General features: G+C 52.5%; 1 protein-coding gene across 1 annotated transcript in view; it reads right to left on the bottom strand.

Annotated features, from left to right (window-relative positions):
• The window catches only part of PGM3 (phosphoglucomutase 3), an 88,788-nt gene that overhangs the window by 23,219 nt on the left and 41,513 nt on the right, over positions 1-24,056 (bottom strand). The window contains exons 8-11 of the mRNA XM_075340164.1: positions 18,392-18,475; positions 17,047-17,145; positions 3,741-3,857; positions 3,445-3,567 (exon numbers count right to left, since the gene is read on the bottom strand). Coding sequence (XP_075196279.1) covers positions 3,445-3,567; positions 3,741-3,857; positions 17,047-17,145; positions 18,392-18,475 — 423 coding nt within the window. The remainder of the gene's footprint in view (positions 1-3,444; positions 3,568-3,740; positions 3,858-17,046; positions 17,146-18,391; positions 18,476-24,056) is intronic.

Below are 24,056 nucleotides of genomic sequence, written 5' to 3'. Positions count from 1 at the left end.
ACATGTGCTCAAGGCCAGCTGCGCAAGAACAGCTGAACAGGTTAGGTTGCCTATACGGCTGTGAATGCCGGAGCAACCGACACGCCGATAGCCTCCTAGACAGATTTCAACCAGAGTCCATCTGTCTGTGAATTGGCATCTTTAAGTGAAGCCCCATCTCCAGTGCAACTATGTCTCTAGACGCAAGCCTGGAGCTTGGAGAATCCACCTTTGGACCCTGGGTCCAGCGCTTGACCACGTCAGGGGAAAAGGGATAACGTGTATCTTTAAAAAACGTTTGGAGAAAACGCTTATCTGGTAAGCGTGGTGTTTCTGGACTGCTTCTCTGAAGTCAGCGTGGCCAGAAAAATACTCAATATCCGTTTGAGATACTGAAAAGGGACTTCTCCTGCTGTGAAGCTGACTCCTCCACTGGGGGAGCTGAGGGAGAAAGATCCAACCTTCCATTGATGGACGCTATAGGATCATTCCGTATGGCGTTACCATCCGGTGTATCCGGATTGAGAGCGACGTCAGGATCAAAGTCCTGGAGAGCTGCCTTATCCTACAGAGAGTCCTCCTGGGACCCCCCCGTTCCAAATGAGGTTGGTCAGGAAGATTGCCCATGGCCTGTCTGGACTGCAAGTCTCTATCTTATGACAATATATCTGTCGAAACTGCAACTCCGTCCCTGTCCTTGGACAGGGTTGACAGGTAGTTTCTTAGGCCACGACTAGTAGAGACCCCGGCAGACGAAGTGCTAGAGACCCCGGCAGACGAAGTGCTACAGGGGAGCATGCACACAATGGGACGGTGTCATGAATAGCATCCCATGTAGTAAAAACAGCACTGAAAAACTGTGTTGCTTTTTTGCCGCTGCCGACTAGCCATCTAGAAGTATATAGCCAAGAATGGTGACCGTACAGTGCAATGTATAGCATACAAGCATAAAGTACAATGAACACTGCAGCACAAGCAATACAAGCAGCATAGAAGCCTATGCCCTGGCACCCCTGCTCTTCTGCTGCTGTAGACAAGTCATCTAGGGGAATATAGCCCAGAAGAGTGACCATACAGTGCGATGTATAGCATACAAGCACAAGTACAAATGCACACTGCAGCCCATGCAATACAAGCAGCATAGAAAAAAACCTGTGCCCCAGCACCCTTGGTTTTCAGCTGCTGTAGTCTAGCCATTCCAGGAGAATATAGCTAAAACTAGCGACTGTACAGTGCAATGTATAGCATACAAGCATAAATACAAATGAACACTTCAGTACGTGCAATACAAGCAGCATAGAAAGCCTGTGCCTTAGCACACCTGCTTTCCTGCTGCTGATGTGTCGCTCTCCAAGCGGGCATATAGCGACCTATGCAGTTAAAATACACATGTACACACTGCAGTATATATTGGGGTCAGCACTATGTGTGCCGCTTACCGCCCGCCTATAAGCGGGTGTATGGTCGCCATAGTCCTGCCTGGTTGCCGAAAGTCCGAGCTCGTACTGCAGTAATGGCCGCCGGCGTCTTCCCCAGCTCGTGTGAGGAGGGGCGGGCCGTGGGCGTGCCCCAAGTCAGAGCGGGAATCCGGCGTCCGACAGTGTGCAGTGAGAGGGCTGGAGCATGTAAAAAGGCTCCAGCCCTCGGCGCTGCTGATTGCTCAGCGCCTGTCCCCTTCCCTGAGTGACAGGGAGGGGGCGGGAACGAAGCGGCACTAGGCCGCAGAAGCCGGGGACTGGATTTATAAGCGCCGCCGCCGTAAAAGCGCGGTCGGCGCCCAGTCCCCGGCGGACTACAAGTCCCAGCCACGCCGCCGCTCCCGGAGCGTCCGGCGCGGTAGTTCCCAATACACAAAGTCACTCAGCAAAGCTGCAGTGACTGTAACCCTTTACTGTCCCCGGCGCACTAGCACACCCAGCAAGTCTGGAGTGTGCTGTGCCTGTACGGGGACACAGAGTACCTGTAATGGTGCAGGGCCATGTCCCTGAACGGTACTCCAGCTCCGTATCCAGCAGGTTCAAATGGGTCTGTGGATGGAGCCCGGCGTCAGAGCTTTGAGGCCGGCAGGATCCCACTTCCTCAGAGCCCCTCAGGGGGATGTGGAAGGAAAGCAGCATGTGGGCTCCAGCCTCCGTACCAGCAATAGGTACCTCAACCTTACAACACCATCAACGGGTGAGAAGGGAGCATGCTGGGGGCCCTATATGGGCCCTCTTTTCTTCCATCCGAAATAGTCAGCAGCTACTGCTGACTAAAATCTGTGGAGCTATGCATGGATGTCTGACCTCCTTCGCACAAAGCTTGAAAACTGGAGAACCCGTGATACCACGGGGGGGTATAGCCAGAAGGGGAGGGGCCTTGCACTTTTTAGTGTAGTGCTTTGTGTGGCCTCCGGAGGCAGTAGCTATACCCCAATCGTCAATCGTCTGGGTCTCCCAATAGAGCGCTGAAGAAATGCACTTGGTGGTGACTATGCCCTTCTAGTTCTCAGCCTTAGGCCCCCTTCACACATCCGTGTCTGCGGTACGTGTGACGTCAGTTTTCACATCTACCGGAGACAAGGGCACACGTACACCCATTAAAATCAATCGATTTGCGCACACGTGCGTGTTTTCCCATGGACCGTGTGCTCCACACAGACAGGTCCGTTTTTCTCCGGCAGCACGGGTGTCACACGGACCACACAGATGTGCTCCGTGTGACATCAGTGTGACACGTATCGGAGAAAACCACGTTTTTGTGAAATAAAATTAACTTCTATACTCAACTTCTCCAGTACTGCTGTCTCTGCCGCTGCTCTTACTTGCTTCCGACCCCCGCTCATTATGCTCATTGCATATTCACTGCACTTCGGGCTGGAGGCAGTAGCAGCGGAGAGGCGGCAGCAGCAGGGAGTCAGCAGGGTCAGAGACCGCAGAGCGAGAAACATCAGCACCATGGAGTTCAGCACCAGGGACAGGTGAGCAGAAAGTTCCTGCTCTCCGTGTGTTATCATGGCACACGGAGGACCATACGCACCTTTTACACGTCTGTACAAAACGCGCGTGTTTTTCACGGACGTGTGAAAGAGGCCTTACACTGTATTTCCTATCTAGCAGCACCCTGCCTGGTAGATTAGCAGAACAACACCCATATACCAGAGCCAACAAACTGTTGATAAGGCAGGGCAAGGTGCTACTAGGTAGGAAATACAGCACGTGGCTGAGATCTAGAAGGGCATAGTCACCACCAAGTCCACTTCCAGTACAACTTCAAAGCAGGATCTTTTTTTGCTGCTGGAGCAGTGCTTTGGAATCATAAAGAGATCGAATGTCTTACAATTGTGTGGCCCTTTAAAATATATAAATGGATTAAGTTGGGGGTAAACCTTTCTGAAGAGTTCCCTTTAAAGCATGTGTAACTAATAAGCCTTAGGAGTGAATTACTGTATAGTGATCTCATCCCCAAATGCCACCTACAACTAACCTTTACTTTCAGCTGGCGATTGGGAAGGTCAGTGTAAATTTCATTCCACTTCTGTACAGTAAAGCCCTTGAGGGATAGGATGGCTTCGATGACCAGCATATCAGAGATGGCATCTCCCACTGTCTGAAAACACAGGGTAACAGTTAAAAAACATTAATAAAGACAAAAAGAGCAATGTCTGCTGGCACCATGCTGTACACTTTTCTCACTTGCAGTGAGCATATGGTGGCTCAGCTGTATATGGATGGACTCCATTGTTGTCTACAGGAAGGGAATGATAGTCCTTCCTTTCTCACCTGATTAATGAGATTGATGACATTTCCAAGCATCTGGGCAGCCTTTTTAGACTCTTCACTGACTCCTGCACTGGAGAGCTGCCTAATCTGCTCTTCAGCGGCTTTACTAAACAGAACCTGTAAGATACAACGGTGTATTACGTGTCTAATTACAACTGGACTGCAGCGGCTATATTAAGATCTGAAAATGGCCACAGACTTTCAACAGCTGTCAGCCAACCTAATCATCTAGACCACCCTTATGTCAGCCGACCTAATCATCTAGACCAGCCTTATACACATGCACGCTCGGTTCCACCGAGTGTCCATGTATTCAAAATGGTGAGAGGGATGTAAGCTGCTGCCAGACAACCTTCGTCCTTGAGACGAAAAAAATTGATTGTCCAATTTTAATATACCTGGTCCCCTTTTTCCCTAACGTAGGGCAAATGTTGATCAACAATGAAAGACGGGGGGCGTGTCCTGGACATGGAGGAGTGAGGACGCTCGTAGCCGGAGCTCCCGGGCCTAAAGCCTAACACATTCTCCTCCTCTGATCGCACGCAAGCATAATGTCCCCATAGAAACGGCCACCCACGGCACCTGACCCGGCACCTGGCAGAAGACCCTCCGGAGGCCTGGCAAGATTCCTCTCCTCCCCAGCAGCGGCACCTTACAGCGCGGGCAGAGGCAAGATGGCGACAGCTGGAGCAGGGAGCGTGGTAGAGGGGAAGTCCCCGCAGACAGCGCGGCTGCAGCGCCAGCTAAGTGAAGGGGAGAGGGGGGAGTAGGCGGTTGGAGGCACTGCCGCTCATAGAGGGAGCCCAGCCACGACTAAACCAGCGGGGCCCCCACAGAGAGAAGATGGGGAGCAGACCCCGGGAGGCACCCTCATAGTGGTGCCGCAGGCCGCTTCCAGGCCCCTTAGCGCCCCCAGCCTGAGGGAAAGTGACTCTGGGAATCTAGATACCCCCCTGACTTCCCCCTCCGACATGCTGGATATTCAGACCCTGAGGGAGCTCATCGTAGCCCTCCCCAGCAAAAAGGATCTGGAAGAGGTGGCCTCTAGAATAGAGCAGGCCCAGCTGTCAGCACTGTCCTCAGTGAGGGAGGAGATGGGGGTTCTGGAAGACAGGATCACAGCCTCTGAGCAGGCCCAGGGATCAATGGAGGGCAGGCTGGAGCGCCTGGAGAAAGGCTGGGAAGCCTCTAACCTACGCATCAGAGACATGGCCCTGCTTCTGGATGACCAAGAAAACAGAAGCAGGAGAAACAACATCCGACTGAGGGGCATTCCGGAGTACTGGTCACCTGAACTTCTGCGTTCCAATGCCCTGGCTATCTTTAATACTGTCACAGGCAGACCTCTTGATGTAACTTACCTCCTCGACAGGATCCACAGGGTGGCTTGCCCGAATACCAGGGCATCCTCCAACACTAGAGACGTCCTATGCCGTCTCCATTATTATGGAGATAAGGAGCGGATCCTTCAAGGGGCATGGGCACATGGCCCGATAGAGATGGACGGGGCACTCGTGTCATTGTTCCCAGATGTCTCCAGTCGCACCCTATATATGAGGAGGCTACTTCACCCGCTCTTACGCCGAGTTAAGGAGGCGGGCACCACCTACTGCTGGGGCCACCCCTTCCACCTTATTGCCCGCAAAGGAACTGCTGTCTATTTGCCGAGGAGACCCTCAGATCTACCGGGACTGTTCGCATTCCTGGGGATCGACGAGATGTCGGTCCCGGACTGGCTCGCCTGGGACCCCCGACCCCTGTGATGCGGAGGGAGAGGGGAGGGAGGGGTGGTCCCTCTACCTCGACGGATGAGCGGGGCTGATCCTGCCTGATCATTGAGCCTCTCGGTATCTCTACAGTATTGAATGTTGACATGTGCATAATGTTTACCTTCCAAGTGCTTTAGGGTTTAAAGTTTAAGGTCGTTTCTTCTCATATGTAATAATCTCTGTGTTGTGTGCGGCCAGAGAGGGGGGGGGGACTTCTCCTAACCCCAGCTGGGGTACTAGGATGTAAAGTCCGGCCTTTTTATAGCTGGGCCCGGACTCTGGCCCCTCCGTGGCTCCGTACTCGTACCCGCTTTCCTATTTTCCCTGTGGACCCGCGGCTGGTTCCAAGGTCTGCGAGCTTTGTGTGAGCTTCTATACCCTGTGTGTTTTTTCTCTCCTTTTGCCTTCTCCTTTTTCTCTGCTGTACTTCTGTTTGTATCTGCTCCCAGACTCCTTATTTGTTCCCGTTCCTCCCTCCAGCAGGGCGGACACTCTCTCCCCTCCCACCCCCTCCCCTTACCTTTGCTCACTCTCCCTTCTATCTAAAGCTACTCCTCCCTCCCCCCTATCCCCCTTTTTCTTTTCTCTCTCTCTCTCTCCTTTCTTTTCCCCTTCCTCCCCCACCTTCCTCTCTCCCCTTTTTGCTTTTATCCTCTCCCCTCTTCCTCTCTCTCCCCCCCCCCCCCTTTTTTTTTCCCCACTTTATTTTATTTTATCTTCCCTCCCTTCCTCCCAGGGGCCAAGGTCAGTCAGTGATGAAGAAGACGTGTTCTGAGTTACGCATTGGCTCATTGAATGTGAGGGGATTGCACGATCCCGGGAAGCGCTCAATTCTCCTGAACCTCCTGTGGAGGAGCCGTATACAGGTTGCTTTCCTGCAGGAGACCCACTACAGCTTGAAGAAACCATACAAGCTTTCGGACAAAAGGTACCCGCTTGTGTTTCATTCCCCCTCTCCTGACCCCAGATCCAGGGGAACTAGTATACTAATAGCAGGTTCACTACAATGGGAGACACTAGAGTCAAGGACTGAGGGGGAGGGGAGACTTCTACTGGTGAAGGGGCGTATCTCCTCCCAATTATACACATTCGCGGCCATTTACTTGCCAAATACAGGACAATGCACAACGTTATTACGTTTCCTTGAAATAATGGATGACTTTGCCGAAGGCACTTTAGTGATAGGAGGGGACTTAAATTTCACCTTAGACCCTAATATTGACAATTCTGGGGGAGCTTCTTGTTTGCCACAACGGGCAATACAACGTATCAAGCGGGGGTTGCTCGAATTTCAGTTGATAGACACCTGGAGGCTACTCCATCCTTCAGACAAGGACTATTCATTCTACTCTGCAGTTCATGACAGTTATTCCCGTCTCGACCACCTCTTCGTCCGCCACAGGGACCTCCATGCCCTGCTGGCAGCGACAATTGAAAGCATTTATTTCTCTGACCATGCGTTGATTACGATCTCGCTCGCCCTGGACTACCCCGCCTACAGGCAGTGACAATGGACCTTGAGTAACTCACTACTAAATGACCCGACAGTAATGGATGAGATCTAATCGGCTTTGTCGGAATATTTTGGGCAAAATTCAGCAGGGGAGGTGTCACCCAACATGGTATGGGAAGCCCACAAGTGCGTTGCGGGGAGGCTTTTTATCAAGCATGGTTCGCGGCTGAAAAAAGCAGGGGCAGCAGAGGTGGCTGCACTTCTTTCCGAAATTCACCAACTAGAGACCCTCCATAAGAGGTCCTGTGACCCTGGGTCCAGATCTCGACTGATCCAAAAAAGGGAAGAGCTGCGCACCCTATTGACTCACAAGGCAAAGAGTGTCATGGTTAAATGCAGGAGACATTTTTATGAGTTCGGAAATAAGAGCGGCAGAACCCTAGCCAGAGCGCTACGTCTACAAAGAACGCGGGGATATGTTCAGCGGATCCAGAACCCGGGTGGGAGGTTAGCGACTTTGCCCAGGGATATCGCCGCGGCCTTTGGTAAGTTCTACGCCTCCCTCTACTCTATCGATGACGATAGAACCAATCCAGCCCGAGTAGACTTTCGCCTGCGGATCAGGAAATCTATTCATAATTCAGGAATGCATGGGCTCCGTGCGGAGGCCGCAGAAGGCTTAAAGAGACCCATCACAGAACTAGAATTACTCGAGGCTATCAAAAACCCCCCAACGGGAAAGGCCCCGGGCCCCGACGGCTTCCCCCTAGCCTACTACAAAAAGTTGGGATCAACGCTAAATACTCCCTTCCTTCAGGCCTTCAATAACGTTGCAACGTGCGGACTGTCCCCCATCCCTAGAGACACTTTGTCGGCCACCATAGTGGTCATCCCTAAAGAGGACAAGGATCTTACTCAGTGCGCGAGTTACCGACCCATTTCCCTGTTGAACACTGACTTAAAACTCTTTGCGAAGATCCTGGCGGACAGGCTTTCTCCACTGATGGGAGGGCTCATTCACCCGGACCAGGTCGGGTTTCTGGGGGGGGAGAGAAGCCAGGGACAACACGACCAAAGCGCTAAATCTGATCCATAAAGCCCGCCTGGAGAAGCTGCCATTGATGCTTCTTTCCACAGACGCCGAAAAGGCCTTCGATCGTGTCAATTGGGTTTCTTTATCGCCTCATTGGGGGACACAGAGACCATGGGTTGTATGCTGCTGCCACTAGGAGGCGACACTAAGCAAAAAAAGGAAAACTCCTCCTATGCAGTGTACACCCACCAACTGGCATCATTCCTCAGTTTAAGCTTAGTGTCCATAGGAGGTGGACACACTTGGGGCTGCTCCCAGCCCCTCAGGTTTGTATTTTTTAATCTTTTGCTTTTTCGTTTCAGACACAGCTCGACGGGCGACAGGGTGTAATCGCTCACCCTGCTCTCCCCCCTAGAGGCCGGTCGCACAGAAGTGGGGTCCGTCCGCCACTTCCGTTGTCTTCTGTGCCTGTCTGGCAGGACCCTACCCCCCTAACACTCTCAAGACTGTTTGGGGGGCATCCGCACAGAGGACAGGCGGATGGTCCTTGCCCCCCCTCCCCCTGCACGCTCGCCCTCCACAGCCGGCCTGATCAGGGAGGGGAGACGAAAAATCATTGGAAGATACACGTCTCCCTATGTCTTTCCCAGGAGGCCAGGATCTAGCCAAGGAGGACTATCAGCCACCGGGACAGGTACCAATCCCTTGTCCCGGGTCATGGGGGGCTCAGTTTTTAAAAAAAAAATAAAAAATATAATGTCTCTTTAAATGATTATCCATAGAATTAGCTCTCCTCACCCCGGGTCAGTTCCCCTCCAGGCAGGCAGTACGCTCGGCTCCCCCCTCAGTCCCGACCAGTACGCTCGGCTCCCCCCTCAGTCCCGACCCCGTCCTCGGCGCTGTCCACGGCCCCCCCTTGCGGCCTCACCTCAAAATTTAGTCCCCGGCTTCCCTCCGGCCTAGCTCCCGTCCGGCCACGCCCCCTCCCGGCCAGCCTATCGCGTGAGCTCTCACTTCCAGCAGGCCCGCCTGCTCCAGCAGCCAGTCACAGCAGGCCTCTGCGCGCCCTTTTCCGGCCAACCACGGGCCTCCTCTCTCCCGGCCAATCCCTGCAGGTTTTTTTCCCTTACCTGCGCGCTGTTTTTTCACGCGCTTTTTCCCTGCTCCTCTTCCGACCCGGGCACTCAGCAGCAATCTCTGCCCTGCGATCTCCCTCTGCGGCAGACACGCTCCACATGCAGCCACCGGCCTCACGTCCCTGCAGCTCCTCGGAGCCCCCACCTCTGCTCCCTCAGCCTGCAAACTGGAACTGGACACAGAGACAGCTCACACACAGGACGCCAGAATCTGGGTAAGCCCTGCCACTGGGAGGCAGCTCCTTCCCCAGTACTTCATCCTCCTGGCATCCTCCTGACTGTTTTCCCTTGTCTCTCTCTCATTCCCTTCTGTCCCATGTCCAGCACAAGAGCGACCCGCTCTCAGCCACAGGCCATAGTGCTTCACTTCGCCTGCACCACTTGCCTAAAGAAGTTTCCCTCTGGGCAGTCCTCCCCCATCTGCGTAGCCTGTAGCACCCCTACCATGACTACTATGGAGCCCCCCACCGCCCGTAACGAGGACTCGGCCCCCATGCCTGGGTGGGCCTCAGCTCTCTCTCAGTCCGTGGACAACCTAACTAACATGTCTCAATCCTTAGCCTCGGCTATAGACCGTCTGTCCGCCTCCTCCTCTGGAGTCCCCCCGGCGACCCAGAGCGAGTCTGAGCCCGCAGCACCTCCAGCCCGGCAAGGCAGAACACACAGGAGGTCTAGGAAGCGGTCCCTCTCAGGGTCATCCTCCAGCTCCCCTAGCCCTGTTATGGCCGCCAGAGCATCACGCTCGCTGTCTCCTGCCTCTTCTGCAGCAGCCCCAGATTCGGACCAGGACTCTGCTTCTGACTCCGATCTGGACTCTGAACATATCTCCAAGCTGACCAGTATGATGGACACTCTGGTCATTGCTGTCAATCAGACCCTAGAGGTGAAGGACGTTGATCCGGCTCCTACCAGTCAATCAGTCCCTTTCAAAAGGGCCAAGAAGCTGCCAAGAACCTTTGGCAACCACAGGGAGTTTGAGGATGTTTTCTCCAGACAGTGGGAACATCCCGACAAGCGTTTCCAGAAGCGCAAGCGGGCACAGGTCCTTTATCCCTTTCCACCGGAACTTCTTCAGAAGTGGTCAGTGGCCCCTTCAGTGGACCCTCCGATTTCCCGACTCTCGTCCAGCACTACCCTGCCGCTGTCTGATGGCTCCTCCCTCAAGGATCCCTCGGACCGGACCATAGAATCCTTAGCCAGGTCGGCCTTTGAGGCCTCCGGCTCTGCCATCACCCCAGCCTTTGCAGCCACCTGGGTTTCCAAGGCTGTCTCCGCCTGGGCAAAGCTCCTTCGGCGTGGTATCCTGGCGGACGCTCCCAAACCCGAGCTGGCGGATCTGGCAGATCAGATCGCACATGCCGGAAAATATCTAGTTGCGGTGTCCCTCGACTCTGCTGCTTCCGCCGCCCTGGCAGCCGGCAACATTACTGCAATCCGCAGAGCCCTGTGGCTAAAAGCGTGGAACGCAGACTCAGCATCCAAAAAGTCCCTCAGCAGTCTTCCCTTTTTTGGTGCCAGACTCTTCGGGGAAAAGCTGGACAAGATCATCTCTGAGGCTATGGGGGGCAAGAGTACCTTCCTCCCCCAACAGAGGATCTCCCGTGCCCCTCCAAAGCGGCGGCCTTTGCCCTTTCGTCAATTTTCTACCAACACCAACACACGTCGGGAGCGATCCCCAGCAAGACAGGAGAGACAGAAGCCCTCCTTTAAAGGCAACACCTCACTGGCGTTCCTGGCGTTCACGTGGCCAACAGCCCAAGCCCTCCAGCTCCAGATCCAACAGATTCTCCTCCGCATGACTGGGCCCCCGTCCCTGGATCCTCATCCAGGGTCGGCGGTTGTCTCCGCATGTTCAGAGACACGTGGCTTTCCGTGATAGACGACGCCTGGGTTCGAGACATCGTCTCTCACGGATACAAGATAGAGTTTTCTTCGCTCCCAGGCTCACGCTTCGTCAGGTCCAAACCCCCCAAGGATCCCTCCCTCATCAAGGGCTTCTTCGCAGCCATCCAGTCCATGCGAGACTCCGGGGTCATCATCCCCGTCCCCCCTCAAGACAGATTCCGGGGTTTTTATTCAAACCTCTTCGTGGTACCGAAAAAGAATGGCACTGTCCGCCCCATTCTGGATCTCAAGCGCCTCAACAGGCGGGTCCGTCTCCGGCGATTCCGCATGGAGTCTCTGCGCTCAGTGATAGCGTCCATGGAACCCGGGGAGTTCCTTTGCTCGGTGGACATCCAGGACGCCTATCTCCACATCCCGATCTTTCCAGCTCATCAGAGATTCTTACGCTTCGTGGTTCAGGAGCAACACTTTCAGTTCACGGCTCTCCCATTCAGGCTCTCAACAGCTCCCAGAGTCTTCACCAAGGTGATGGCTACTGTCATGGCTATTCTTCGGACCCGGGGAATTCTAGCCATCCCGTACCTGGACGACATTTTGATCAAAGCTCCCTCGGCATCGGAGTGCCGTGACAGTCTCAACATCACTCTGGATACTCTAACCCGTCTCGGCTGGTTGATCAACAGACCAAAGTCATCTCTGATCCCGTCTCAACGCATCTCGTTTCTCGGCATGATCTTCGACACCTCGCAGGCGAGGGTTCTTCTGCCCAAGGACAAGCTCTCAGCTATCCTCAAGGGGATTTGGAAGCTCCAACGAGCACCCCGTTGCTCCTTTTGGTACTGCATGAGCACTCTCGGGAAGATGGTGGCGTCAATGGAAGCGGTACCCTACAGTCAATTCCATACTCGCCCTCTTCAGGGTTTCCTTCTAGCGACATGGGACAAGTCTCTTCATTCCCTGGATCGGCCAATTGCGATCCCCCCTCGAGTCAGACAGTCATTGGAATGATGGAAACGCTCTCCCCTCACCCTCCAAGGGAGATTATTTCTTCCCCTTTGATGGAAGGTCATCACGACAGACGCCAGCCTGATAGGATGAGGAGCCACATTCCAGGACCTCACAGTGCAGGGTCGCTAGACCGAGCCGGAAGCTAAGCTTCCCATCAACATCTTGGAACTCAGGTCAGTTCGCCTAGCCCTCTTTCACTGGACGGCTCTGCTTCGCGGACACCCAGTTCGGGTGCAGTCCGACAATGCAACCACTGTGGCCTACATAAACCATCAGGGTGGAACACGCAGCCGAGCGGCGATGAGAGAGGTATCTCAAATCCTCGACTGGGCCGAACAGAACATCCCAGCAATTTCGGCGGTCCACATCCCGGGTGTGGACAATTGGGCCGCCGACTTCCTCAGCCGAGAAGGCCTCGACGCGGGAGAGTGGTCCCTCAATCCCAGAATCTTCCAACAGATCTGTTCCAGGTGGGGGACCCCCAACGTGGATCTCCTGGCCTCCAGGTGGAATCACAAGGTGCCCCAGTTCGTCTCCAGAGCAAGAGACCCACTGGCGCTCGCAACGGACGCCCTAGCGATCCTCTGGTCGCAGTTCTCTCTGCCGTACCTCTTTCCTCCGCTTCCGCTTATTCCCAAGCTAGTCAAGAAGATCAAGGCGGAAGGAGTTCCGGTGATTCTCGTGGCCCCAGACTGGCCCCGTCGCACGTGGTACGCAGAGCTCGTGCACCTTCTCGCCGACGTTCCGTGGAGACTTCCAGACGTCCAGGACCTTCTCACTCAGGGGCCTTTTCTTCACCAGAATTCACAGTCGCTCAATTTAACGGCATGCCTGTTGAAGCCGCAGTATTAACTTCCTCGGGATTCTCAGAAGGAGTCGTCCAGACAATGATCAAAGCACGGAAGCCTTCCTCTTCCCGCATCTACCACCGTACGTGGAAGGCCTATTTCCGCTGGTGCGAAGCTAACCAGGTCACAGCCATGACCTTCTCCTTGCCAGTTCTGTTGTCCTTCCTGCAGTCTGGTCTGGACGCTGGGCTAGCACTCAGCTCTCTTCCGTTCTCTTTCACAGGAGGATTGCTTCTCGCTCTCAGGTTCGCACATTAATTCAGGGGGCTGCGCATTCGGTACCCCCCGTTCAGCCTCCGGTGGAGCCCTGGGACCTCAACCTGGTTCTGTCTGTTTTACAGCATTCCCCCTTTGAACCTATGCAAGAGGTGTCTCTATCGTTCCTCTCTTGGAAGGTAGCCTTCTTAGTTGCCATCACGTCAATCAGGCGGGTATCTGAACTAGCGGCGCTTTCCTGCCGCTCTCCATATCTTGTCTTCCACCAGGATAAGGTAGTCCTCCGTCCGGTACCGTCCTTTCTGCCCAAGGTGGTCTCCTCTTTCCATCTTAACGAGGACATTGTTCTGCCTTCCTTTTGCCCGAAACCGTCGCACCCTCGCGAGGTTCTTCTCCACAAGCTGGACTTGGTCAGAGCTCTCCGCCTGTACATTTCCAGGACGTCTCAATTCAGACAGATTCCCTCTTTGTGCTCCCGTCCGGCCCACGCAGAGGCCTACCTGCCTCCAAGTCCTCCATTGCGCGATGGATTCGCTCTGCCGTACTGGAAGCCTACCGGGTAAGAGGGAGAACGCGCCCACTCAGGATTACGGCCCACTCCACCAGGGCGGTGGGAGCTTCGTGGGCGGTCCGTCACCACGCTCCAGCGTCGCAGCTTTGTAAAGCGGCCACCTGGTCTTCGCTCTACACTTTCACGAAGTTCTACAGGGTCCACACTTTTGCATCCTCCTATGCGAGCCTCGGTAGACGTGTTCTGCAGGCTGCAGTGGACCGAGGCCAGCCCTGAGAGTAACATTAGACCCACCCGTGGGACTGCTTTAGGACGTCCCATGGTCTCTGTGTCCCCCAATGAGGCGATAAAGAAAAGTAGATTTTGGGTACTCACCGTAAAATCTCTTTGTTGGAGCCTTCATTGGGGGACACAGCACCCGCCCTTGTGTTGGACATATGTTACTGTTCAATGTTACTGTTGAATGTTGAGTTAATGTTCACTTCTGTAAGATTGTTCGTTTTTCCTTGTTATCGCCTATTGCTTTCTCACTAAACTGAGGAATGATGCCAGTTGGTGGGTGTATACTGCATAGGAGGAGTTTTCCTTTTTTTTGCTTAGTGTCGCCTCCTAGTGGCAGCAGCATACAACCCATGGTCTCTGTGTCCCCCAATGAAGGCTCCAAGAAAGAGATTTTACAGTGAGTACCCAAAATCTACTTTTTCATGACGGAGGCCTTGAGAGCGATTGGGTTAGGCAGATCTATGTTGAATTGGATTGGCTCTCTCTACAGTAGTCCTACTGCAGCGGTTAGGGTGAATGGCCTTCTTTCCGACCAGGCAGGGATGCCCCCTGTCTCCTTTAATATTTGTTTTGACCCTGGAGCCCCTACTGTGTCATATTAGAAGAAATCGTGACATTACTGGTCCTCACACTAAGGCTCAAGAATTCAAAATTGCAGCCTACGCAGATGACCTCCTATTTTTCCTTACAAATCCCCAGGTCTCCCTGCCCAACCTGCTCCGGGAATTCGAGATTTACTCCTGCCTATCCAATTTTAAAATAAACATGACCAAGTCTGAGGCCCTGAACGTGAACCTGCCTCCGGGCACGGTTGCTTCGCTCCAATCATCTTTTAGATTCAAATGGGCCTCCAGATCTCTTGGGTACTTGGGGGTTCGGCTGGCGGCGGATACTAACTCGCTTTTCAAACTGAACTTCCTTCCCCTCCTTGGAACTGTCAGGGAGGATTGTACGAGATGGGCGAAAAGCTGGTTCACTTGGTTCGGTAGATGTGACATTTTTAAAATGAATGTCCTCCCTCGCATCCTTTACCTTCTCCAGGCTCTTCCAATACGGATTCCCAGCTCCTTCTTTAAGGAACTAGCCGAACTGCAAACCAAGTTCATCTGGGATAACAAGCCAGCTCGAATCTCCCGCTCTTTACTGAGCAGACCCAAGAGGAGGGGGGGATGGGAATCCCAGACCTGAAGGTCTACTGCTGGGCCTCACACATGGTCAGGGTTATCGACTGGTGTCGCCACACCAAGACGAAACCCTGGGTGGCACTGGAACAAGGTTTCTCTGCGATCAGTCTTACTGCAGCCCCTTGGATATCGAGCCCTCTCCCCGCTAACCTGAGACATCACCCCACAATCGGCGCCACCCTGGAGTGCTGTTCCCTGAGACAGGTCCGCAGATTACTACTTCCAGTCCCTTCTCCTCTCTCGCCCATAATCGGCTCCCCAGATTTCTATCCGAGTCTGTCGGACCCAGTCTTTCGCCGCTGGATAGAGGAGGGGCGCTTCCGGGCGTGTCACCTAATGACTGACGGGGGCTGGCCCTCGCTCGGGGCACTTACAGAATGCGAGACACCGAGACAGTTGGGAACCTGGAGGTCCATGCAACTCAGACATTACATCAGCTCTCTCCCCGACCACTCGCTATACACGGCTCGTCCCACGGAGTTTGAAACGCTGTGTACCCGGGAGGGAGCGCTACGACACTCTCTTTCCCTGGTGTACAGGATGTTAACAGACCCTGGCGACCTCCCCCCCCCTACCCCCACCCCACCCCACCCCACATTTCTCGCACACTGGGAACAAGACCTGGGTCTTTCCCTGACAGATACGCAAAGGACTAAAATTTTGGCGCTCGCTCACAAGACCTCAATGAGCTCCAGACTTCAGGAATCCAATTATAAACTCCTGTCGAGGTGGTATAGGGTCCCAAACAGATTACACAAGATGTTTCCTGGCGTAGACCCCTGCTGTTGGAGATGTGGGACGGCTGAGGGGGACTTTGTGCACATATTCTGGTCGTGTCCGGCCCTCCGAGGGTTCTGGAACGGAGTGGGGGAGGTGATCAAACATGTGACTGGAACGATGCAGACTCTGGGTCCGGAGTTGTTCCTTCTTCAATTGACTGAGACGTCTGTCTCTGCATACAAACAGTCGCTTCTGCACTTTCTGGTGATGGCGGCCAGGTCATGCATCCCCTTGAAGTTGAAGTCGGACGCCCCCCCTATTCTGTCCCTCTGGGCCTCCAGGGTCAATGAGCTTCTACAGATGGAGGAACTGACCTCCTCCCTACATGACCGATACGAGGGCTTCCACGGGATCTGGCTTCCCTGGATGCAATTTAAGTTTTCTAATGAATACGACCTCCTGCTGCGAGATGCGTAGGAGGAGTGCATTCTCCTCTGCCACTGGCCTTTCCCCTCCGGCAAACCCTCTTCCCCCCCCCCCCCTTTTTTTTTCTCTCCTCTTTTCCTCTTCTCTCATCTTCTTCCCCCTTTCTCTCTCTCCCTTCCCCCTCCCTCTTTCCCCATCTTCCCCCTGCTCTGCCTTATCCCTTTCCCCTTCCACTCTTCTTCTACATCCCTCCCTTTCTTTTCTCCCAACTTGTGTGAACTCTCCCCTGTTGAGAGATGTCTGAGTGATCTTTAGGCACTTTTGCTTCCTTTTTGGTACTTTTCTATCTTGCCTATGATAAAAATTTGAAAAAGAACGGACCCGTTCGACAATTTGCAGGGTTGGCTCAGATGCTAATGATTTTGTACTGAGATGTATTCTACCAAACTCTGTTCAACTGTTTTTGTCTATTTTGTCAACTGACTGCTTTATGGCTTGTAAGGGTCTGTTGTATAAATAACAAATTTAAAAAAAAAAAAAAACAAAGCAATGAAAGACACCAAAGGTTTGGCTGGTCCAGCAGAGGTTGGTGGGTTAAGTCGATGCTAATCTAATATCTATGGCCACCTTTAGCTACATAGAACCCAATTGCAGAAAACAGGTTCCCCCAACCAAAAGGTGATATTGTAAGGTGTGTGGCCAGGACTTCCCTCAAATAGCAGTAATTAACCAAGGTGATGATAATTAAATGGGGGGACTTTTTGTAGCTTATGGCTTTGGCTACAAATCAGAACTGCAGCCATCAATACTTTTTTAGAAACTTAGCTCCTCATGCAGAACAGGCACAATATGCCTGTATGCATCATTAAACTTACCGTTCCATGACCGTTTGCTTCAAAGTAAACTCCAATATCAAACTCTTGTGCTTTATGGTGTAGATGCTTCACACCAGTTTTAGCGCAGTACACTGGAACCTAGAATAGTAAAGATAACATAACATAATAAGAACCTATATAGAAACTCTCCCCATATTAAAGGGAACCTGTCACCACTTTTTTGGCGTATAAGCTGCGGCCACCACCACCGGGCTCTTATATACAGTATGTTAGAATGCTTTATATAAGAGCCCAGGCCCTGTGAGAACATAAAAACACTTTATAATACTTACCTAACGGTCGTGCGGTTGGCCATATTGGCGTGTCCAGTGCCGGCGCCGCCAAAAAGAGGCGGCGCCGGCACCAGAGAACGGAGACGCCCATATGGCCAACTGCGCGACTGTTAGGGAAGTATCCTAAAGTGTTTTTATGTTCTCACAGGGCCTGGGCTCTTATATACAGCATGTTAGAAGGCTGTATATAAGAGCCCGGTGGTGGTGGCCGCGGCTTATATGCCAAAAAAGTGGTGACAGGTTCCCTTTAAAGTAGATTCCAGTTTATGATTTCTATATAATTATACATTAGGCACAGAGGCAACTTATTTCTAGTATATTACATGTCTCTTACCTCATGTGCAGGGCATTGCAGCTTAGGTATCTATGGCTACGACCACAAACAACTTTTTGTTGCTATTATGAAAATGTCGGTGGTGCGGGCTTCAAATAATGATGCCCAGAGTCAGCTCGTGCGCAGATGGAGCTCTCGACTGAAGATCTCATTTGCACATGGGCTGCCTTCGGCCCACTGATCTCCCTACAGCAGACTTAAGGAAAATGGCGCTCGGAGGTGGCGTGTGCGCAGATGAGATCTCGGCTTGTCAATGAGCCGAGAGCTCCACCTGCGTACGCACCGACTCCGGGGAACATTTCTTTGAAGCCCTCACCTCCGATAGTTTCTGGATGCTCCCTCTGCCTCATAGTGCCCACAGAGAGCATCTGGGACACCCGCTGCTCCGCCCGCAGCATCGCCTTACTCCAGCAGCGCCCATACTTGTGACCCCCCCTCCAACACCACTGCTGGCCCACACCAGCAAGACACCACCGGATTATAAGACGGACCCCCTCCCCTCACCCCTTTTATTTCCTCTAAATTTGCGGTGCGTCTTATAATTCGGTGTGTCTTATAAAACGAAAAGTATTGTAATGGGAGATATTTGCTAATATTATTGTTACACCTACTACATAATGGGACAGGCTCTTGGAGATGGAAATAGCCCTTTAACTAGTTTTCTTTCTGATAACACTAAAATCCAGAATCAACAAATAATGTGTGCAATTAAAATGACCTTCATAACTTCTTCCAAGTAACGAGTAGAGCTCCCATTGGCGTAGGCCGTTTGTACAACTGCCATATTAAGCTTCAAATCAACCTGCAACAAGAAATCCCACAATATTTCAATGAGGAGATATACAGGCACAATGTGTAAAAACATAACATATCTAGGAGGCATGATATATAGGACAGAAAATAGTGTAAACATCCTTCTATAATACCATCAGTGCATTAGGCTATGTGCCCACGGGACAATATACCCGCGGACTTTGCCGCAGGTTTCCCGCAGCTGGTCCCCGGAATCTGCAGCTATCCATTGCTGCAGAATTTGAGCATTTTTGTTGCGGTAAACCTGCGTGATAAGTGCGGAAATACCTGCGGAAGTCCCGCCCTCTATCTCTATAATGGAAAGCTGGACATCCGCAGATATTTCCGCATGAAAAATTGACATGCAGTTACGTGCGGCTGTGGGAAATCTGCAGCATTTTCCGCAGCCGCACATACTGCAGCACTGATACAGCACTCCCCAAATCCCATAGGATAACATGGGGAGTGTCTGTACTTGCGTAAACCTGCGGATTTAGGTATGTTGTCCCGTGGGCACATAGCCTTAGGCTACCATGTATTTTAGGCATTGCCTACTCAAGTTTCGTATACACCCATTTTCTGGGTGTTTCATGATAGGTCGGGCAACAAGGATATGGTATCCTATATTATGATACCGGTGTCTTAAAGGGAACCTGTCAGCAGAAATTTTGCCCTAAACCTAAAAGTTTCCCCTTCTGCAGCTCCTGGGCTGCATTCCAGCAAGGTTCCTATAGTTATTCTGCCCCCCTTTAGATCAAAATAAATAGTTTATAAAGTGGTACCTTTCAGTTTGAAAACCTTGTTAATGGTACACGGGGGCGGGCTGTCTGTTGTCCGTTACTGTCCCTCCTGCCGCTTTAGGCCGTCCCCCAACGCTCATTTACATACCTCAGGACACCGCCCAGTGCGTCCAATGTCTCGCGCATGCGCCGTGCCACTGTAGCGGGACTGTGCACAGTGGGACCGCTGGTGACATTGCGCAGGCACGAGATTATGGGCGGTGCTGTGATTTTCATCAGTAAGATCCCGCCCATAATCTCGTGCCCGCACTTTCCCGTCTGCCTCCACCGTTCTGCGCATGCCCTGACCAGATGATCAGTGGTGTCCTGCTCCGCTCCTCCCATCTATTTCCTGCTCCAGGGCTAGATGGGAAAGAGGCGACGTTGGGTCATCTGGCCAGGGAATGCACAGAACGGTGGAGGCAGAGGGGAAAGTGCGGGCACGAGATTATGGGCGGGAGCTTGCTGATGAAAACCACAGCGCCACCCATAATCTCGTGCTTGCACGTCACCAGCGGTCCCACTGTGCACAGTCCCGCTACAGTGGCACGGCGCATGCGCGAGACATCGGATGCACTGGGCGGCGTCCTGAGGTATGTAAATGAGTGTTGGGGGGATGGCCTAAAGCGGCAGGAGGGACAGTAACGGACAACAGACAGCCCGCCCCCGTGTACCATTAACAAGATTTTCAAACTGAAAGGTACCACTTTATAAACTATTTATTTTTGATCTAAAAGGGGGCAGAATAACTATAGGAACCTTGCTAGAATGCAGCCCACGAGCTGCAGAAGGGGAAACTTTTAGGTTTAGGGCAAAATTTCTGTTGACAGGTGTTCTTTTATCCACTAAAATACTGATCCTAAATTCAACATACACTCCATCTTGATTCTACATCCTCGAATGGGTGGATGCATTGGAGTTACAGAAGGTGACGTCTCATGCAGCATATTCTACCCTTATCACTGCTCCCATCAAACCCCACAATCTGTGAGAGGAAGTAAAATTGGACCTGTTATTTAGGGCTGCGTTTTATAGAATGGCATGACCCTTTTAAAATGTTCAACGATATAAAAAGAAGCAAAAATTGTGGTCAAAACAGCAGCCCATCTTAGTCATTCATGATCCATAGCACATATCAGCTTAAATAAGTTATCCAGTCTGCAGTCACTATCTGCCAAATCGTGACCATGTGCAATTCCCTGGATTCTGGAAATGGGTGTGCGGTCTCGTGGAGAGTAGGATCTCTTCTGCCTTTCAGTGTTCTAACAGAGGAGCGTCTAGTTGGCATGTGACTGCCCACTCGCATGGAGAATACAGAGACAATACGATTTGGCACTCATGTGACTGCAGACTTTTTTTCTTAGACTGGGCAACCCCGCTAAATGAGCTGTAAAAGAAGGGAATTTTGTTTACTTACCGTAAATTCCTTTTCTTCTAGCTCCAATTGGGAGACCCAGACAGTGGGTGTATAGCTACTGCCTCTGGAGGCCGCACAAAGAACTACACTTAAAAGTGTAAGGCCCCTCCCCTTCTGGCTATACACCCTCCCGTAGGAGTACGGATTCCTCAGTTTTAGTACCAAAGCAAGAAGGAGGAAAGCCAATAACAGTTTCAAAAACAAATTCAATCCGATAACTAGATCGGAGAACTTAAGAAACAACGTGAACAACATGTGCACCCGAAAAAAACGAAACCCTAAAAACAAATAGGGCGGGTGCTGGGTCTCCCAATTGGAGCTAGAAGAAAAGGAATTTACGGTAAGTAAACAAAATTCCCTTCTTTTTCGCTCCTAATTGGGAGACCCAGACAGTGGGACGTCCAAAAGCAGTCCCTGGGTGGGTAAAAAGATACCACATGAACGGGCTGTCATACAGCCTCTTCCTACAGGTGGGCCACCGCCGCCTGAAGGACCCGTCTACCTAGGCTGGCGTCTGCCGAAGCGTAGGTATGCACTTGATAGTGTTTGGTAAACGTGTGCAGACTCGACCAGGTAGCCGCCTGGCACACTTGCTGAGCCGTAGCCTGATGCCTCAACGCCCAGGACGCACCAACGGCTCTGGTAGAATGGGCCTTCAGTCCAGATGGAATCTGAAGCCCAGCAGAACGGTATGTGTGAAGAATTGGTTCCTTGATCCACCGCGCCAGGGTGGATTTGGAAGCTTGCGATCCCTTATGCTGACCAGCGACTAGGACAAAGAGCGCATCCGAACGGCGTAGAGGCGCCGTGCGAGAAATGTAAATCCTGAGTGCTCTCACCAGGTCCAACAGATGTAAACCCTTTTCAAATTGGTGAACTGGATGCGGACACAAAGATGGCAAAGTGATATCCTGATTGAGATGAAAGGAAGAAACCACCTTGGGAGAAAACTCTGGAATTGGACGCAGTACTACCTTGTCTTGGTGAAACACCAGGAAGGGAGATTTGCAAGATAACGCCGCCAGCTCGGACACTCTTCGAAGAGATGTGACCGCTACAAGAAAAACTACCTTTTGTGAAAGCCGAGAAAGGGGAACCTCTTTCAAGGGCTCGAAAGGCGGCTTTTGAAGAGCAAGGAGAACCTTGTTCAGATCCCAGGGTTCCAATGGCCGTCTGTAAGGAGGCACGATATGACAAACTCCTTGGAGAAACGTGCGTACTTTAGAAAGCTGTGCCAAGCGCTTCTGAAAGAATACGGATAACGCGGAGACTTGACCCTTAAGCGAGCTAAGGGACAAACCTTTTTCCAACCCAGACTGCAGGAAGGAAAGAAAAATTGGCAATGCAAATGGCCAGGGAGAAAACCCTTGAGCCAAGCACCACGCTAAGAATATCTTCCACGTTCTGTGATAGATCTTAGCTGAGGATGGTTTTCTAGCCTGTCTCATTGTGGCAACAACTCCCTGAGATAAACCTGAGGCCGCTAGGATCCAGGACTCAATGGCCACACAGTCAGGTTCAGGGCCGCAGAATTCTGATGGAAAAACGGCCCTTGAGACAGCAGATCTGGACGGTCTGGTAGTGCCCACGGCTGGCCTACCGTGAGATGCCACAGATCCGGGTACCACGACCTTCTTGGCCAATTTGGAGCGACGAGTATGGCTCGCTGGCAGTCGGACTTGATTTTCCGGAGAACTCTGGGTAACAATGCTAGAGGTGGGAACACATAGGGGAGTCGGAATTGCGACCAATCCTGAACCAATGCGTCTGCCGCCAGCGCTCGGTGATCGTGAGACCGTGCCATGAAAACTGGGACCTTGTTGTTGTGCCGTGACGCCATCAGATCGACGTCCGGCGACCCCCAGCGGCAACAGATCTGTTGAAACACGTCCGGGTGAAGGGACCATTCTCCTGCGTCCATGCCCTGGCGACTGAGAAAGTCCGCTTCCCAGTTTTCCACGCCTGGGATGTGAACTGCAGATATGGTGGACGCTCTGCTTTCCACCCACGTCAAAATCCGCTGGACTTCTTGAAAAGCTTGGCGACTGCGTGTTCCCCCTTGGTGGTTGATGTACGCCACCGCTGTGGAGTTGTCCGACTGAATCCGAATCTGCTTGCCTTCCAGCCATTGTTGGAAGGCTCGCAGAGCAAGATAGATTGCTCTGATTTCCAGAACATTGATCTGCAAGGTGGACTCTTCCTGAGTCCACGTCCCCTGAGCCCTGTGGTGGAGAAACACCGCTCCCCACCCTGATAGGCTCGCATCTGTCGTGACCACTGCCCAGGACGGGGGAAGGAACGACTTTCCCTGTGACAATGAGTTGGGGAGAAGCCACCAACGTAGAGAGTCCTTGGCAGTCTGAGAGAGGGAGACCGTCCTGTCGAGGGACGTCGATCTCCCATCCCATTGGCGCAGAATGTCCCATTGGAGAGGGCGCAGATGAAACTGCGCGAACGGGACTGCCTCCATTGCTGCTACCATCTTTCCTAGGAAATGCATGAGGCGCCTCAGTGAGTGCGACTGGCTCTGAAGGAGAGATTGCACTCCAGTCCGTAGCGAGCACTGCTTGTCCAGTGGAAGCCTCACTATCGCTGATAGAGTATGAAACTCCATGCCAAGATAAGTCAGAGATTGGGTCGGGGTTAGATGAGACTTTGGAAAGTTGATAATCCACCCGAAAGTCTGGAGAGTGTCTAGCGCCACCTCCAGACTGTGTTGGCATGCTTCTTGAGAGGATGCCTTTATAAGCAGGTCGTCTAGATACGGGATGACCGAGTGACCCTGCGAGTGCAGAACAGCTACTACTGCTGCCATGACTTTGGTGAAGACCCGGGGGGCTGTTGCCAGACCGAAGGGTAACGCCACGAACTGTAGGTGCTCGTCGTGTATGACGAAACGTAGGAAACGCTGATGCTCTGGTGCAATCGGCACGTGGAGATACGCATCTTTGATGTCTATTGATGCTAGAAAATCTCCCTGAGACATTGAGGCTATGACGGAGCGTAGGGATTCCATCCGGAACCTCCTGACTTTTACGTGTCTGTTGAGCAACTTCAGATCCAGGACGGGACGATACGATCCGTCCTTTTTTGGGACCACAAACAGATTGGAGTAAAAACCGTGACCCTGTTCCTGAAGAGGGACGGAGGTCACCACTCCTTCCGCCTTTAGAGCGGCCACCGCCTGCCACAGAGCATCGGCTCGGTCTGGTGGTGGAGAAGTTCGGAAGAAACGAGTTGGCGGACGAGAACTGAACTCTATCCTGTACCCGTGAGATAGAATATCTCTCACCCAACGGTCTTTGACGCTTGCTAGCCAAATGTCGCCAAAGTGGGACAGCCTCCCACCGACCGCGGGCGTGGGTATCGGAGACCGCAAGTCAGGAGGACGTCGT

Source organism: Anomaloglossus baeobatrachus, chromosome 3, assembly GCF_048569485.1.
Source record: "Anomaloglossus baeobatrachus isolate aAnoBae1 chromosome 3, aAnoBae1.hap1, whole genome shotgun sequence".
Lineage (NCBI taxonomy): Eukaryota > Metazoa > Chordata > Amphibia > Anura > Aromobatidae > Anomaloglossus > Anomaloglossus baeobatrachus.
Note: the sequence above shows the minus strand (reverse complement) of the source record. Positions and strands in the feature narration are given on the sequence as shown.